The sequence below is a fragment of the Lithobates pipiens genome, unplaced genomic scaffold (genome assembly GCF_037356315.1).
Source record: "Lithobates pipiens isolate NorthernLeopardFrog02 unplaced genomic scaffold, aLitPip1_a1.2 Scaffold_18, whole genome shotgun sequence".
In the NCBI taxonomy this organism is placed as follows: Eukaryota; Metazoa; Chordata; class Amphibia; order Anura; family Ranidae; genus Lithobates; species Lithobates pipiens.
Window position 1 is genome coordinate 381810197 of NW_027507758.1, and position 19401 is coordinate 381829597.

Here is a 19401-nt window from a genome sequence, read left to right on the forward strand (position 1 = left end):
TTAATACATTTTGCAGCAAAGAAAAAATGTGTCTTTAACACAAATTAAATGTATGTAAACTGTAATAGCATACAGGACTCCTTTGTTTCATTGCAATAACTGCAAAGGGCTTCAGCAACAACAAAAAAACAGTCTGAACTAGTGCAGATTATGCTGTGACATTGAAAAATGCCTGCATGCATCAAGTCCTTAATAAAATAAATATGGATTTTGTCATTACTATAAATTTTTTAGGTACAAAATATATAGCTTATATCTTGTTCCAGGCAACCACTGGTGTGAATTAATAACAATGAATAAAGAAACCATAGATATTGAAGAAATAATCATAATAAAAAACCTTTAATTAGATAAATGGGATAAGAATGATTGAGTACTAAGTGGAATCATGAACACAATAAGTCTAATTGTGAGCAGGTAATGGTAAACAGGCTGACTTAAACCTAACTGGACACCATGAAACATTTTCCATATTTATGGTTTAAGTCTATGGCTTAGTGCACATGAACTGTGGATGCTAAGGTTCAGAGCTGGAAGTTTGTGTTAATATGAGTGTACTACCCAAAGCAATTGTACAATATATGTAACTGCAGTGTGACTGTACTTTGAAAGCACCAATCCATTATCCTGCTGTGGTGACACTAGAATTCAGAGTCAGAACTTTACAAAACACCCATATGCATTGTGCTATTGGCTCCCAAACCTGTACACTGCATTTGAACTAAGAAGCTATCAGATGGTTGCAGTTAGTATGTCAGATACCAGGATTTAAAATCCTCATATATATGTCTTAAAGCCTAATTCCATAAATTTTTCTTGATAGAGTGGGGAAGAGTTAACATTTTTGTCAGTTTAATGATGGTTCAGAACCACTGTCGGTTTTCACTGCTGTTTGTGTCTATGCAAGGGAGATTTGCCCTACTTTAAATGCCCTGACTGCCAATTTTACAGGAAAGGTAAATCCAAAATTTTGCTAAAAGAACCAGCATAAAGGGGGAAACTTCCAAATGAGAAGACTTGGTCCCCAACTGAAGTGGTGACTTTCTTCACATTGGAAATATATCCTCTTGCCAATTAAGGTAAATACTAAAGAGACACAGAAGGCAAAAAAGCTGTTTTAGCATTACTTTACTCCATCAAAATGAGAAAAAAAAAACATATACTTTAAATACAAGCTCTGGTAGCAGTTGGACTTTAAAATGTATGTTACCTCAACATTTCATATTTCTGATATGTGTCTGTGTTACCTTGTACTTGTATTACAAATTATTCTGTTCTCTTTGTAGTGCTTCCTTTTTCCTTTTATGTGAAATATCCGGCGAACCTGCCAGTTCACCTGCTTTTTTATTTCAAACTAACTATGCCAGGGCATGGAAGCTTATCCATGCCAGCATAGTCATTGCTTCTTTGGATTCTACTGGGGAGCACAGCCTGTCTATATTCCAGAGGTCACGCTTTTGCTGAAGTGCCCTCCTGCATAGCTCATCACTGGAAAGATCAGTATACTACTGCTTTTCTGCCTCCTGCTGACACACCTTTATACACAGCTCCTCACAGTGTAGTTTCTTTCTTTGTTTTTTACACTGGGCTGTGCCTGTGCTCTGTTAAAGCTGCTGTTGCCAGGCCCCTCTCCTCTCATCTTCAGAAGGACTCTCCAACCCCACCCTTTCTGACTCCTTTTGCAAGTTAGAACAGAAGTCATGTGATTTCCAGGGATGGGCCAAAACCCATTGACTGACTATATGATCCAATTCCAATGACAGCTCAGTATAGCAAGTCCATATTTAGTCAATGATGTCCCCCAGGAGATTATGCCCATTTGTTTATACTTAGCTGTGCTGAATTTCTGAAAGATCAATAGGAATTTTCTTCTGAACTTGTTCTTTGGCAGAAAAATCAAAACTATACACTACATTTTTTGGAGGTTTAGATATGCTTTAAGGCAAGGCATGTCATCTACAACAAATTCAGTATAAAAATATAATTGTATTTACTTTCATGCCAATGTTCATTTATACCCCTAATACTACAGAGACTTTAGCGTTTATTTTCAAAGAAAGTGGTTCAAGTAGCTGCTCATTAATTGTAAACTAACTTCAGTTAATATAAAAGTGATAAAATCAACCACCATTTAAAGAAGGGAAATTGATACCGCCTGGAAACGAAACAAAATACGACTTTAACAAGAAGTGTTTGTGCTTGTAAGAACGAATGGCAGAGGTTTAGTTCTTTGCTTGTACAAACTACATATTGCTTGTAAAATTAAAATGACATACATTCACTATGGTTTAAATATGCGCAATCAGGATGTAGGCATGAAAAAAAATGAGGAACACAGGGCATATTGATTACATTGCTATTTTTTAATGATATTTATAACTGAACTGAAAAAAATGAGGAACACAGGGCATATTGATTACATTGCTATTTTTTAATGATATTTATAACTGAACTGCAGCAAACCACATGATAACGGTTGCAAAATATATATGTAAAATGTTTAATCTACTAAATAATTTTTAATTCTGCCTGGACACTATTGAAATTTACCCAACTTATAGGATGCCATGAAGGTGATGTCAAGACAAATACTTCTACTAGTTGTATATAAAAAGTAAACATAATATTTTGAAACCTGTGTATGGAAGTTTCACACTTAATATCCTTGCCATGGCCCCATTTATTCTTATGGAAAAAGGAGTACTGGTTGCCTCAAGTAGTGGCTCAAAATAAGACTTTCCCATAGGAATGAATAGATCTGAAGCATGCATGCCTAATACCGATGGGGCCATTTTTCAGAAGGAAGGCTGTGTGGTTAAGAGCAGGGCCATACAGTGAAGATCACTGGATTGGGGGGTGGAGGTAAGTACAAAGCCTTGCAAAGGTTGAGTCGGAGGAGTAGTCTATAAAAATCATCCTAAATGTCCAGTTGTACCTTAAGGAATAGGAATACAAAACAAGAATATATATATATATATATATATATATATATATATATATATATACTGTATATTCCTGGAGGTCAGCTTTCCAAATACCAAAACAGAATGTTATTGTGTTGAATTGTTTCAAAAGATATAACAGACTTGCAAATGCCTTTGAACATGGTGACAGGCTTTGACACATTTACATATGCTGACTTGATTAATCTCATAATTTAGCAATGCAATAAATCTATGCTAAATATTGTACATATCGATTCATATGCTCACTTCTAATATTCACTGATTCTGATCAAATTTCCATTTTAACAAGCATATATATAACTGCATTATTATAAAAAATTGTTCTAGTCTGTTTCTTTACATATTTTAAATGGGTAATACGTCTTTATATTTTCAAGTAAATTAAATATAGCATGTAAATTGGCTTATTATGCAGGATCTCTGCTTCTTTTGCACTATTCCTAGTTTTTCGAATGATCTAATCAGTCTATATTACAGTGATTCTGTCCCATGTGGAGATAGATCATAGTGTTGTAAAACACTTTTAAACAATTCAGGATTTTTTTTTTTATGTTTGTTTTATATATTACATAACAGCAATGGAAATCTTTAATGTTAGTGCCTTTACATCACTTACATTTATGACATCACAGCAGATATTTTCTGAATTTGGGGGCTCTCGGCATTACTCTATGCTTGTACAATTAAAAAATAATCCAAATATTGTTCCTAATGCAGAATTTAATGTGGAATCCCTTGCTGTCACTGGGTTACCAAAACTAGAGTGCCCATTAGAAAATATCCCCACTATTCCTGTTTTGGGGAAAACTCAAAATGAGGGGTTTTCTTTTACTTTTGGTCTTAAAAAAACCAAAAAAGTTTTTCCTTTAGTTATACTTAACTTTAAATCACTCAGCGAGTCAGGACACCAATATGCTTGGTAATAAAGATGTTTTATGTTGATTACATATTTTTTGCAAACATTCCACTTGAAGTATATCTAAAGCCATTTTGTGTACTGTCTCTACCCCATTGGGAAGGATTACCGTCACACATGCAACAGGAAGTAGGTGGGGAAGTAAGGGCATTAAAGATAAAGGCATCCCTATTGGAAAATACCTGTTATTTTCCACTTCTGGTGACAACTCAAGTTTGGATTTTCCCTAGTTTTCATTCCTGATGGCATTATTCATTAACCACTTCAATACAGGGCCCTTTCGCCCCCTTCCTTCCCAGCCCAATTTTCAGCTTTCAGCGCTCTAGCGCTTTCAGTGACAATTGCGCAGTCATGCTACACTGTACCCAAATGAAATTTTTATCATTTTGTTCGCACAAATAGAGCTTTATTTTGGTGGTATTTATTCACGACTCAAGTTTTTTTTTTTTTTCGATATAAGCGCAAAAATGCGGAAATTTGGAAAAAAAAACAATATTTTCTTTTTTCTATTTTAAAAGAAATCCAATAAAATCAAATGTTGTCATAAATTTAAGCCAAAATGTATTCTGCTACATGTTTTTGGTAAAAAAAAATTCAGTTAAGTGTATAATAATTGGTTTGTGTGATCACGGACATATGTACGCAAATGATCATGTACATATGTGTGCAGATAATCATTGGGACATGTGATTTTAGTGGGACATATGTGGGGGACATGTTTTTATTATTATTGACATGTGTTTTTATTATTTGGGGACATGTATGTTTTGGGGACATGTGTGGGGACATTGTGTTTACTGTGTGGTGATTTGTGTGCACACTAGACTAGTGATCAGTGAGTAAAAAGCTGTAAAAAACAGCTCATACTCACTGATCATCAGCCGGCTGCAGCGATCTGCTCTCCTCTCCTCAGCGATGATTTCTGTGTGAGGAGAGGAGGAGCCGATTGCCTAGCAACCGGCTGTTTGTTTACATCACATGACGGTCGTGATTGGACACGGCCGTCATGTGATCAGGAGGGCCAATCACAGAGCCCTCCTGCCGATCTGAGATGCGCCGTGTCCGGGTGACACGGGCGCATCGGGATCGTGCCGCTGTGCGGGCACACGCGCGCGCGATCCCGCTCCTCCTGATGGACGTTCCTGAACGTCCTATCAGGAGTAGACGGCTCCCACCCGGCCGTATATGTGCATTGGCCGGGTGGGAAGTGGTTAAGAAAAATATTCATAGGGTAAATCGGGGTAAATATGGTAACTATGACACAATGCAAAGGTTTTATCCCTTCCTCACTCTACCCATCAGAAGAAAAAAAAAATGAATACACGTCAATTGTGTAGGTTCAACTGCCCAAGGAATGTTAAACCTCCATAGCAAGGCAGATTTACAACCATAAGAAGCAAATCTTGAAACTAGTGAGGAGAAGCATAGAGATATGTACATATTCCTCTCCATTAAACACCCTAGACTAGACAAGCAGTAATTTATGAATGTGCAGGGAGGTGGGGGCACCCTAACAGCAAGTTTTTGATGCTGACTGGGGTTGAGTATTAATGTTACTTTTTAATTTTTTATTAAACTTTCATATAAAATAGGCTGTAAATATATAGAATATAGAATAGAAAACTCACTTTTGTACTCTAAATGAAATCCAGCTGCTGATACACTTATATCAGTGTGAAAATGCAGGTAGAGCTGATTAGATGTGCTATTTAGAAGTGCCGGCACTGTAGTCCCTAATAAAAGAAGAATACAAAAATAATCAGTTCATTTTCATTTGGATTAGGAGGCTTTTTATTGAAAACCAATTATATATTTGAATGCACACATTTCTAACAGTTAGACGAAACTGTATAACAGTCACAGATAAATAAATAATAAGCAACATAGCTTTAAATTGTGTAAAACTTTTTATGCTTAGGGATAGAGAATGTCTGCACTATATTTATACAAATTTAAAGGACAGCTACATGTTCTGTTAAAAAAAAATTGAAATTTTGCTGCCGATCTCTTGCAGTCCAGTTGATGTCACTTCCTGTCTACTTATGTGCTGAATAGTTTGTTGCATTGTCATTGTCATCAGGTAGGTTTCCTGATGATGACAAAAGTGGATTATGCCTGAATACTGTGTGTGTAGATGGCCATGTCATTAGAAGCGCATGTGACAATGAACACAATCACATGTGGGAGACAGGGATAATGCATTGTTATCCTTTAACAATGCTGGAAAGTGCTTAAACAAGGACCTTTTAATGCAGGATCATGAGACATTATTTTTATTCATAAGCTGCAAATCTAAAAAAAAATATTGAAAATGACTTTGAAAGTACATTAACATTAATTTTTATATGAAATTTTAATGACCAGGTTTACATATATTAAAGAACAAGTTTAACTCCAATGAAAGTTATACAGACTTTGAGCTGGTACATAGTGTATTGTGTCTTGGCACTGCACATACTGAGAAACATATCAAGCAAGTCAGCAACACAGTTAAGCTGCATTCACACTACAGCATTTTGAATCAGGATTGCCACGAATCTGCCCATGATTTAACAATGCCGAGGTGTGAATGACAATACATCTGACTTGCATTCCAGATGCCATTAATTTGAATGACACTTCAAATCACGGTGAAGGCTGCCACGATTGCCATGTGATCAAACGTGCTGCAATCATGGCAACATACACATTACATTGACAGATGTCCATTCTGTCTTTCTCAGGAGTGATTGCGGGTGCCCGGCAGACATCGCGGCTGCTGGGCATGTGCATAGGCTCCTACCTCACATAGTGGGTGCATGCGTGTCTCCGGAGGAGGGTGCTTGCTCCTTTCACCCCTTAAAGCACCCGCTGTACAGCTATGGTGATTTTCACAGGGGAGCCAACTTGCAGCTGTACAATGACAGTGACTGGTCGGCAAAGGGATAAAGTAGCTGAGGGAGGAATTTATGACCCAAGCTGTAATTTTTTAGTAAATATGTTGCACAATCTGTCTCACTGCTCTTGTTTAGCAATTGCATTGAACTGATAAAAGTTTTCACTGTTTCTGCAGAAGACAGTCATTTTATATGATTTTCATTTTGTTGCAGAGGCTGAGTTGTCGGCAGGGAGGTTTTCAATGTTGATTTTGTAATAAATATGAACATATACAGTACGTTAAAATTAAAACAAATTTATAGTAGACCTCAGTGGCAGCTGTTTTTTGTTGTTGTTGGGGGGTGCAAACAATCCACCAGCTGACACCAGCTGCCCCCCCCGAGGTTGGTCAGGTCATGGGTGGCATCCTCCCCCCGGTCGGTCAGGCCCACACTAACCCCATCTCATGGGCAGCGCTCCGGGCAGTGGAGACTTCTCTATGGGCAGCTGCTTTCTCGGTTCCCCTGCGTCTCCTCCCTGCGGCCAATCTGATCGGATCTCTTTTAAGCTGATCAAGTGACAGGTCTGATGACCCATTTCACGATTGTCCAAGATGAGAATTGTGTTACAATAGCGAATATTCATTTGCTATTTTCACAAAACTGTGTGGACTTCAGGCGCAGTGCTCTGTGCCCAAAGCCTACCCTTTTTTGAAGCCTATTAGAGCCATGCACCCCTGGTAGGCTTGTGCTTTATGCATGCATGAGAACAAAACAGATACAGTTAATTCACTCCTCCCCAGCAACATGTGCTCACTTATCCCATTGCCCTAAATACCCAAAATTTCACTCTCCTTTCTTCCACATCAAATTACTCCTACCACATCACAAAATTGCTGCTCTCTTATTGGTCAGTCACAGTGCATCCCCTTCACTCCTGGTGGCCAAACATGGTGAAATTGAGTGAAGAAAAAAAGTTGAATATAATCTGCTGATGAGAGCATGAGAAAAAAACGTAGGCTGACTTTAAAAGAGAAAATTTAACAATTATATTATGTAAGGAAAAAGAATCCCACACCAGATCAAATTTTGGAGAGATTTACTAAAACTGGTGCACACAGAATATGGTGCAGCAGTGCATAGTAACCAATCAGCTTTTAACTTCAGCTTGTTCAAAATAATAAATACCAGCAATGTATTTGAAAATGTATGTGTCACATTTCTCAATGTCAAGTGTAAAAATTTTAGATGAAAGTGACAAATTTTCAGTCAGGCCCTTCTAAAAATAACCCTGAAAGGCAAGAAAGTAAGATGTTCAAAAATCACAAAAGAAGGAATAAAGTCTCATTTTGTTGAAGTATTTGAATCCTCTTCTTAGAAAATTACATATCTGTAAAGCAATTTACCTCATGAAGGCCCTTTCATCAAAAAATAAACAACTTCAGTTTAAATAAAAGGAGGCATATTCTATTAAAAATATAAATAAATCACAGTTATCTCAGTTTTTACAGCATTTTGTGGATAGATGTATCTATATATAACAAATTTTCAGGTTATTATTATTGTTTCATGTAAATTCAGCATCTTCCATTTTACCCCCTATTAGTCAGCACATACAACAACCTCAAAAATAACACGTGGTAGGTACAATATGTTGTATAATTCTTTGGGGAAAGGGTAGGGACTGATCATTGAAGTTCTGTGTGAAGCATTGCATAAGATGGTGATGGACAATAATGCAAGAAATAAATAATACATACATTCATAGGTTTATGAAATACTTTACTAAACAATGTGTATCCTGTCAAAGGGGGTCAACATCAACATGACACAGTACACTAATAAGGCCATGTACTTTGCCATAATCATTAATTATCAAGAACAATTTACCAGTTTACTGTTTCCTTTACAGGAAAAAGTATTTTCTGCAGTTCCGGAGCCAAAATAATTAATGGCATATGACATATGACATGGCAAAGAGTTAGAAAACCTGTCAAGTAGTAATTGCTAAATATCCTCTCAGTTCCCTAACACTGAGCCAGGGTTAAAAGGCAATCTTAAGAGTGACAAAACAGGCAACAATAGCATAAATAAAAACTTGCAGAGGTTTTAACCCATCCACACTTTATTTACTGACTGAAAAACTTAATAAAAACTTAATAAAAATCACAGAGGACTACCAGGCACTTTCTGCAGATGTTACTGAGAAAAATCAATACATTTTATTTTATGTAAGTTTAACTGTTGCTGCACTGCCACCAACATTTCGCCCTCCTGGCATTTTTCTTTCTTCTCCTCCTTCTCCTCCTTCCCTTGGCAAAAGAATCTACTGACACCTTTAAATCCAAAAAGAGCTGAAGCTCTATTTTTTTTATAAAAACATAGAAACAGAGAAGTGACGGCAGAAAAAGAATGAGTAGTCCATCAAGTCTGCCCATTTTATTATTATTAATTTTTTTTGTGTATTTTTTTAAATTGTACTTGTTGATTGACTATAGATCTATGTTTATCCCAAGCATGTTTGAAGCCATTTACTGTTGACTGTCTCACTAACTCTTTTGGTAATTTATTCCAATCATAAACTACCCTTTCAGTAAAATAATACTTTCTAAGATTTGTTTTGAACTTTTCTCCAATTAATTTGAGGTTATGTCTCCGTCTTCTTGATTTTAGTTTCTTATTGAAAAGACTTCTTGAACCTTATTCACCCTCTTCATGTATTTAAAGGTTTCAATTATGTCTCCCCTTTCTCTCCTTTCCTCCAGACTGTACATATTAAGCTCCCAAAGTCGCTCCCGTTATGTTTTATCCCCCACACCTTTCATCATTTTTGTTACCGACTCGGGACTCTGTGCTGGCTAACACCGTGCCCCAATATTGTACTTTTGCAGAGAATTGTTTCTCCCTAGGTTCATTATTTTAACACTGTACTCTCTTTCTAAACATTTGGTTCTTTTCCCACTGTCTTGTGTCTCTACAATTATGAGTGGTCCTTTTGTCTTAAAAATGTTGGACAATTTCTCATCCCCTACTAAATATCCTTAAAGATACATTTGAATTCTCTTGGAGCTCTGGTACCCTACAATACTTAGGGGTACGTTTGTCCCCCTCCCTTAAATTGATGTGCACACATAACTATCCACAAGCCTTTTCTAATATAAGACAACTACTTACCCAGTGGTCCTCATACCATATATATCATTTTGGGCCAAATTCAAGCAGTGAAAATGTCAATCCCCCTAAGCTATTAATTTACATTAGATCTTTACCCCTTTATGCCCCCCGCTTTATGATAGTGGCAATACAGGCAGAGCTGTTTAAATTTGTCTGGCAGAACAAGAAGCCTCGAATGGGCCACTGTCAGAAAGCATGAATCAGACTGAGACAGAAGTATAGTAAAATCACACTTGTTTAATAATAATAATAAAAAGGTAAACAGAGGAAACATAGTCAAAACATAGCCAGGCTCTTGCCTATATAAGAACTGTCAAACGGCAGAGGAGGCATGTGACAGTCAGCCATCAATGAGGGCAGAGCATTTTTGTTCTTTTTCGGGTATCGGCGGTGTGGTGGGAAGTGTGATTGAAAATGGATTTACATTGGGGCACAGTTTTTTATTTTTAAATAAAGGAATTGTCAAAAACTGTCTCTTTGTTTTTATTACTTTTTGACACTTTCTTTGGTGAATGGGTAGGGATACAATGTAATCCATACTCATTCATAAAAGGGGGCCAGGATCTGAGGGCCCTTTTGCTTCCACATTCCTATAAGCCCCCTGCCCACAGACCCTCACAACCATAGTCAAGGGTTGCGGGGAAGAGACCCCTGTCCCCATCAAAATGGGGGTAAGGTGCTTTGAAGTGAGGGGACTGCATGCAATTTTCTTTGTTAATATTTTTTACCAGCAATTTTTTTTATTCAGCTAACATTGGAAGCCCATTGTCAGCTGTTGACTCATTGGATTCTAGGGATTCCGTGGCCGGCTTCCTGACCCCTCTCATTAACACAAAGCTTTTACTGTGCCCTAATTGGGAAAAGCTTTGCCTAATCAGGGTGCAGAATGCACTGTACAGTGCGCAGTGCGTTTGGCAGTGTGAACATCCACGAACACCCTGAATATTAGGGTGTTCCCTGAACGAGGCGAACCGCCAATGTTTGGTCTGAATTCATGTCCGTGCCAAACTGTGCACCCAACCTTAATCACTAGCTTTCATTAAAATAAGGTCTGCTGATGCCGATATAAAAGTAAATGTTTCTACCCTATAACTACTGATATAAAAAGTAACTTTGTGTTATGGGTTGACAAAGATCTGCATCTGTTTCCCACAGTCTTCTGTCTCTAAATGACATTACATGCTCTCTCAAGTGAAACCTTAACCTTCTGTGCTGATACACATTGCCCAGTCATATTTCACCATTGTCATCATTAAAAATATGCCTGTGAAAGAAAAAATCACAGTCAGCAACAGTTAAAATATGCTCTTTGAACAAAAAAAAAAACACATGCAGTCCATTATCACTATAGTGCATGTGAATTGGGACAGGGTATAGAGAAACTGCATGCCATCAGTATTAGGGATGAGCCGAACGAACCCCCCCCCCGCGCTCGGTTTGCACCAGAACATGTGAACAGGCAAAAAATTAGTTTGAACACGCAAACACCGTTAAAGTCTATGGGACACAAACATGAATAATCAAAAGTGATAATTTTAAAGGCTTATATACATGGTATTGTCATAAAAAGTTTTTGGGGACCTGGGTCTTACCCCAGGGGACATGTATCAATGCAAAAAAAGTTTTAAAAACTGATATTTTTTAGGGAGCAGTGATTTTAATAATGCTTAAAGTGAAACAAAAAAAGTGTAATATTCCTTTAAATTTTCGTTCCTGGGGGGTGTCTATAGTATGCCTGTAAATGGGCGCATGTTTACCATGTTTAGTACAGTCTGACAGCAAAATTACATTTCTAAAGGATAAATGATAGTGTTTTATTCCTGCGCTACCACTGGTGATCTATCAAATGTCAGGGGCTGCTGCTACTACTGGAATGGATCACACCGTATCCACTTAATATGAAACTAAAGATATGTTGGTACTGCACTGCCCCTATATTAAATAACCCTCCGAGGGTGATAAGTATAATGCCTAGTTACATAAATAAATAGTGTAATATAAATATATATATATATATATATATATATATATAAATGTCTACTGAATAATATCAAAAAGTGCAAAGTGCTACATTAAATAAAATAAACAAACCACAGAGGTGATAGAATCCAAATAAATGAAAATCAAGTGAACATAGGTAAGTAACTAAAAACAGTCTCTTAAAAAATTACTATTTTGATAAAGTGCAGAGAAAATGCAAAAAAAAAAAAAAAAGTAAGCGCACTACAGAGTCAATTGAAAACCTCCACGGAAACACAACTGCTTCAATTGGGTGCAAAGCCAAAAAACTGTGAATTGATCATAAAGTGCCAAGTGCGTCTTATAAATGTGCAAATAAGTAAACACTCTCCAGAGGTGATATAAGTGAACCACCCTAATAATAAACAAATGATATACAAGAAAGTAAGAAAGAGTATACCTAGACCAAAAAGAGGGTACCCTCTCCTGATCACATGGAAATAAACTTTAGAATAAAAAAAAAAAAAAAAAAAATATATATATATATATATATATATATATATATATATATAGTAGTAAACGCACTACAGAGCCGGCTGTAACATACGTTATAACAGAATGAATCCGGCCTCTATAGATTAAATATACATATTGCAATCCATTAAAAAGAAAATAAATAAAAAGATATACATATTCAAGTCCATAAATAAACAACAGTCTCCTTTAAGTGCAAGTGCTTTGTGCAAACTTGTGTAAATTCAACTGAGGTGTGGGTCTCCCAGTGCTTAATCCCGCTGTGATCACACTTTAGTGGGCAGTGGCCCCTTACCTATAGCAAGGAGGGATTCGCATAGAGGTATATAGATTTCTTTATATGTCTTCTCTCCTGGTAAATTCGGTCACCTTCTCCTTTAAATTTTATTCTTATTGCTCCATAGGACCCAATAGATTAATAGAGAGGGAATACCATAGTGTAGTATTTCACAAATAGCATTTATTAAAAATTTTCATACACAGGGTACTCACACATTAATAGATAGGAAAAAGCCTTTTTCTTAGTAATCAGCAGAAAGTGCATCCACAGTCAGCTTCCTTCCCGTCCCTACGTGTGACATCACATCATGTGACTTGCGAATCCCTCCTTGCTATAGGTAAGGGGCCACTGCCCACTAAAGTGTGATCACAACGGGATTAAGCACTGGGAGACCCACACCTCAGTTGAATTTACACAAGTTTGCACAAAGCACTTGCACTTAAAGGAGACTGTTGTTTATTTATGGACTTGAATATTTATATCCTTTTATTTATTTTATTTTTGATGGATTGCAATATGTATATTTAATCTATAGAGGCCGGATTCATTCTGTTATAACGTATGTTACAGCCGGCTCTGTAGTGCGTTTACTACTATATATATATATATATATATATATATATATATATATATATATATATATATATATTTATTATTTTTTTTTATTTTTTTTTTATTCTAAAGTTTATTTCCATGTGATCAGGAGAGGGTACCCTATTTTTGGTCTAGGTATACTCTTTCTTACTTTCTTGTATATCATTTGTTTATTATTAGGGTGGTACACTTATACTTATTTGCACATTTATAAGACGCACTTGGCACTTTATGATCAATTCACAATTTTTTGGCTTTGCACTCAATTGAAGCAGTTGTGTTTCCGTGGAGGTTTTCAATTGACTCTGTAGTGCGTTTACTTTTTTTTTTTTTTGCATTTTCTCTGCACTTTATCAAAATAGTAATTTTTTAAGAGACTGTTTTTAGTTACTTACCTATGTTCACTTGATTTTCATTTATTTGGATTCTATCACCTCTGTGATGTGTTTATTTTATCTAAAGGATAAAAAGTCATTTAAAACTACTAGTGGCTACAATGAATTGTCGGTCCGCAATACACATAAAAGTTCATTGATAAAAATTGAGATTTCCCCACAGGAAAAATCCATACCCTTCAGGTCTGGTATGGATTTTAAGGGGAGCCCCGCACCAACATTTAAAAAAAAATGGTGTGGTGTCCCCCCAAAAATCCATACCAGACCCTTATCCAAGCACGCAACCTGGCAGGCCACAGGAAAAGAGGATGGGACGAGAGAGAGCACCCCCCCTAAACCGTACTGGGCCACATGCCCTCAACATTGGGAGGGTGCTTTGAGGTAGCCCCTCAAAGCACCTTGTCCCCATGTTGATGAGGAGAATGGCCTCATCCCTACAACCCTTGCCAGGTGGTTGTGGGGGTCTGTGGGCAGGGGGATCCTGGCCCCTCCGTGTGAATTGGTAATTGGGGTTCAATTGTACCCCTATCATTTGACAAAAAAAGGGACAAAAAGGTTAAAAAAGATAAGATGGTTTTGACAAGTCCTTTAGTAAATAATTCTTCTTTGCTCTTCTTCTTTCATCTTCTTTCTTCTGGTCTTCCTTCCATGTTCTTCTTGTTCCTCCAACTTCTTCTCCATCTTCTTCTTCATCTTCTTCTTCCTCCGCTCTTCTCGTCCGCATCTTCCTCTGGCTTCTTCTCCATGCCATCCGTACAATCCTCCTCTGTGGGAGTCTTCAGCCTCGTGATGCTTCAATTCTTTTGACACTTCTTAAATATCGGAGGGCGGGGCCTTTATGTAAACGTGTGACCCCGCCCCCCTGAAATCACGGGGAAAGCCGTAGGGAAGTCCCAGTGTATCAGAGGAGGGCAGGGGGGTCACCGGGTGGCCCCCCGCCCTCCATTATTTAGGAAGTGTCAGAAGAATCGAAGCGTCACATGGCTGAAGACTCCCACAGAGGCAGATCGTGTGGACAGTGCAGAAGCCGGAGCAAGATATGGGATGAGTGGAGGAAGAAGAAGATGAAGAAGAAGATGGAGAAGAAGAAGTGGGAGGAACAAGAAGAACATGGAGGGAAGACCAGAAGAAAGAAGATGAAAGAAGCATTTAATAAAGGACTTGTCAAAAACCGTCTCTTGTTCTTTTTAACGGTTTTGTCACTTTTTTTTGTGAAATGGTAGGGGTACATTTGTACCCCATTACCAATTCACACAGGGGGGCTGGGATCTGGGGGTTTATCCAGATTTCGATAAACCCCCTGCCCGCAGACCCCCACAACCACAAGGCAAGATATGTGGGCATGAGGCCCTTCTCCCCATCAACATGGGGACAAGGTGCTTTGAGGGGCTACCTCAAAGCACCCTCCCAATGTTGAGGGCATGTGGCCTGGTATGGTTCAGGAGGGGGGAGAACTCTCTCATCCCCCCCTCTTTTCCTGCGGCCTGCCAGGTTGCATGCTCGGATAAGGGTCTGGTATGGATTATTGGGGGGAACCCACACCATATTTTTTTTTAAAGTTGGTGTGGGGTTCCCCTTCAGGGCAGCCATAAGAAATTTTGGGGCTCCTTACAAAACTTTGGGCCTGGGCCCCCCGGGGCCTGAAAACCAGACTTTCCCCAGGGCCTGCCCACTGGCTGTCTCACCAAATCCACCCACATTGTGGAGACTGGAGGAATAGATAGATGGATGGTGCTGGGCGTGGATGTGGATAAATTGTAGAGACTGGAGGGATGGATGGATGAATGATGCTGTGCGTGGATATTAGAGGGATGGATGGATTATGCTGGGTTTGGATGTGGATACTGGAGGGATGGATGGATGGATGGATGGATGGATGGATGATGCTGTGCGTGGATGTGGATACTGAAGGGATGGATGGATTATGCTGGATTTGGATGTGGATATTGGAGGGATGGATGGATGATGCTGTGCATGGATGTGGATACTGAAGGGATGGATGGATTATGCTGGGTGTGGATGTGGATACTGGAGGGATGGATGGATGATGCTGGACGTGGATACATTGTGGAGAGGGATGGATGATGCTTAGCTTATATAAGGGACCCCCTCAAAGTCTTGCCCATAGTGAAGCATATATTACAAAGGGACCCCCGTCAAAGTCTTGTCTACAGTGTAGCATGCATTGCAAAGTGTACCTGTCACAGTCCTGCCTGGTGTATGTTAGTTACAGGAAGTTGGGTTCTGGTGTATGTTAGATACAGGGTTCAAGAGAACACTAGATACAGAGTCCATTCATCCATGTACATCCCAATACTGCACCTCTCCTCCCCTGCTACAACCTGTGCAATACACACAGCTCTCCTCTGCCCTCATCTTCCCATCCCCCAAAGCTCCGCCATCCTCCACATGATTACCTTTGTAAAATAATTTTCTGTACACTCCTTTTCAGCTTTTGAACTCCCTGACCAGATAGGAGATAAGGATCATTGTGCAGAGCAAGGAGGCTGTTGAAGGAGCTGTGGGAGAGCTGCTCTACCCCCACTACTGCAGAAACTGAAAGCAGGAAAAACCCTGCCTTGGTACCTTTTCCCCAGCCAGAAATGTACGAATGCCTCTTCCCCTATACACTGGCTGCTTGACAAAGGGGGCAGGTATGAGTAGAACTCACGCCCATACCCAACATCCCAGCTTTGATCTGACAGGTGAAGTGTCTCATCAGGGCTGCACAGTGGACATCCAGCTGGCTTGCTCATCCATCCCTGGATGTTATGATATCAGCAACAAGATATGTATGCTCCCTTCTTCCTCTCTGTAGTGGGCCCCAGAGGGGGGAAGGGGGGCAGCCAGACGGGCCCCTTGGGACGCTGGGGCCCCTTACAGGAGTACTGCCTGTACCCCCTGATGGCGGCTCTGTTCCCCTTAATATCCATACCAGACCTGAAGAGCCTGGTATGGAATTTGGGGGGACTCCCACACTTTTTTTAAAAAGTTTGATTCGGGGTTCCCCTGTGGGGAAATTCCCATGCCGTTTTTATCAATGAACTTTTATATATATTGCGGACCGACAATTTATTATAGCCGCGAGTAGTTTTAAATGACTTTTTTTCCTTTAGAAATGTAATTTTGCTGTCAGACTGTTCTAAACACGGGAAAGATGCGCCCCTTTACAGGCATACTATAGACACCCCCCAGGTACGAAATTTAAAGGAATATTACACTTTTATTGTTTCACTTTAAGCATTATTAAAATCACTGCTCCCCGATAAAACAGTAATTTTTAAAACTGTTTCCTGGTACCTCCATGGCAGCAAACCTGTGATAAGCTCCACCCCAGAGTTCCCACCCTCAGGATAGTTAATATGTTATAAAAGTGACAACTCTCCCCTCCACCAGCATTCTCCTTTTTTTCCTCTTACCTGATGGATAGTTTTGTGGTGTGCTTACCTCTGCCATGTGCAGCTACCATCTGGGTTCAAGCCTCTCCCAGACGCAGTCCCCTATCTTGGGCTGCTAACAGCGCTGATAAGAGGGGAGCCCCTTCTGAAGGTCTTTTGGGGCAGCAGCAAGTGTCCAAACTTGGAGCTATTGTCCTGTATGGTAGACTAAGCTGGCGTCGGCGGTGGGATAGGTAAGTCTGTTTTTTTTTCTCATGCATATTTCATGAACTTTGTTTCTCCTTTTTTTTCTGTCCTTATATTTATTTCTTACTTTCCCCTTTTTCCTTCAGCATTGGTGGTTGCAGTGGATGAGTGAGCGCTGGGCGCGATGTGCCACAGGGAAGCCAGTATTATTAGCATAAGCGGTAGCTGATTGGCTTAGCGGTTCGGCGGTCAGGAAGGAGCATGTGCAGAATCCCTTTCCGCCATGTTGTTTGTGGGAAAGCGTGTCACAGCTTTCCCTCACTGGAGGGAGGAACTAGGGGGCGGAGTAAGGAAATGAGGGCAGGTGTGGTGTACCTATTTAGATGGCTGGAGAGGGAGCAATAGGCAGGCTGTGGTTCTACAGGTCTTCCCTTTGAGCTGGTAAACCTCTGCTGTTTTCTCGGGGTAAGAAGCTCTATTGATAAATGTGGCCTTTTCTTAGGCTTGTTTAGATAACTTTCATGATGAAAAAAAAAGGATAAGGCTAATTATATATACTGATACCGATCCTTGCCTGTCCCACAGTTATGAGCCAGCCACCATCCGATCAAGACCCTAATTTTCTTAGGTAAGGTCACACACGAAGAAAAAAAAAGAGATACTTTTTTATTTTTCAAACAAAAGAGTGCCTTATGCTGTTACTTTGTTACTGCCCTATACGCCAAGAGATGTCTAGCATGACTTTTGGCCACCGCAGCAGCCATTCCCGGCCAAGATCGGATCACAGTAGATCGAGTAGCTCAAGACATCTTTCAGACAGGAAGTCAGCCTCTAAATGACATCACTCTCCGAGTCCGCCAGGAAAGATCTAAAAAATGCCAGGCATGTGGTGCAACCCCCATGGCAGATAAACTGCTCTGCAATGACTGTTTTAGGGGGTATGCGGAGCAGGAGTAGACAGAAGTACAGCAAGTGACTGACCTAATAAAGAAGGTGGTCAAGGACTCATTAGCAGAGCCAGTGCATTCGTCACAGCCTCAACAACCTGCGCACCAGGTTCTTCCTGGCCCATCAACCGTTGGGACTGTAGTGGATGCCTCAGGGTCACTGCCCCTGTCCGTGGGAGACAAGGAGGAATCGGAGGAATCAGAGGATTTGGCAGAAGAACTAGAGCCTTCAGGCTTTAATTTTTTTGCTGGTGCAGCCTTTCGTAGCTGCAGTCAAGCAGGCAATTGGTTGAGAGGAGACTGAAGAGCCCCTGAAGAGATCTAAATACTTTTTTCCCTTCCTGAAGAAAAAACTTGCCTTTTTCCTTTAATGTAAGAGATAAAGGATCTCATTGAAGGGGAGTGGAAGAAAACGGATAAACGTTTTACTGTAAAAAGGCTCCAAAAGCTATACCTGTTGGCAGAAACGGACACAGCCTTTCTGGACACACCTCCAGTGGTCGATGCTGCAGTGGTGCATTTAGCAATAAACATAACACTACCAATGGAGGACTCAGCTTCCTTTAAAGATCCATTTGATAGGCGCATCGATTCAGACCTAAGGAAGGCCTATCAGTTGACAGGTGGAGCTTGCAGGCCAGCGGTAGCTCTAGCCTCAGTATCCAATGCTATCAAGGTGTGGACAGAGAATATAGAAGTAGCCATTCGTCAGGAGGTGCCTAAAGATGACATCATCAAGGCCCTGGAGGAACTAAAACTTTGTAGGGGAAGCGGCAATTGATACAGTGAGGTACTCAGCTAGAGCTATGTTACGCACAATTATGGCGAAACGGGCTTTGTGGCTGAACCCATGGGCAGCAGATGCAGCATCGAAACAGAATTGGTGCAGAATCCCTTTTGATGGGAAGGCTCTGTTTGGGGATAGACTAGAGAAAGCAATCTCTCCAGTGACAGGTGGAAAGTCGAGGCTACTTCCCCAAGATAGAAGAGTCAGACGCTCGAGAGTTGTTTCTTCTAAATTTCAGTCCTCTAGGAATAGGAACTTCTCTCAGTTCCGGCAGAACAGACACATGAAAAAGAATTGGAGAAGTACTCAAGCCACCTTTCTAAAACCAAACAAACAGAGAAGTCTCACCAACCCCAATGAGGCGACGAAAACCTTTTGACAACAAGTCTCTCTCTCTTCTGCCCATGGGG

General features: G+C 39.8%; 1 protein-coding gene across 1 annotated transcript in view; it reads right to left on the bottom strand.

Moving 5' to 3' along the window:
* The window catches only part of CSMD1 (CUB and Sushi multiple domains 1), a 2539710-nt gene that overhangs the window by 437834 nt on the left and 2082475 nt on the right, over positions 1 to 19401 (bottom strand). The window contains exon 37 of the mRNA XM_077487775.1: positions 5511 to 5615. Within this exon, the coding sequence (XP_077343901.1) occupies positions 5511 to 5615 (105 nt within the window). The remainder of the gene's footprint in view (positions 1 to 5510; positions 5616 to 19401) is intronic.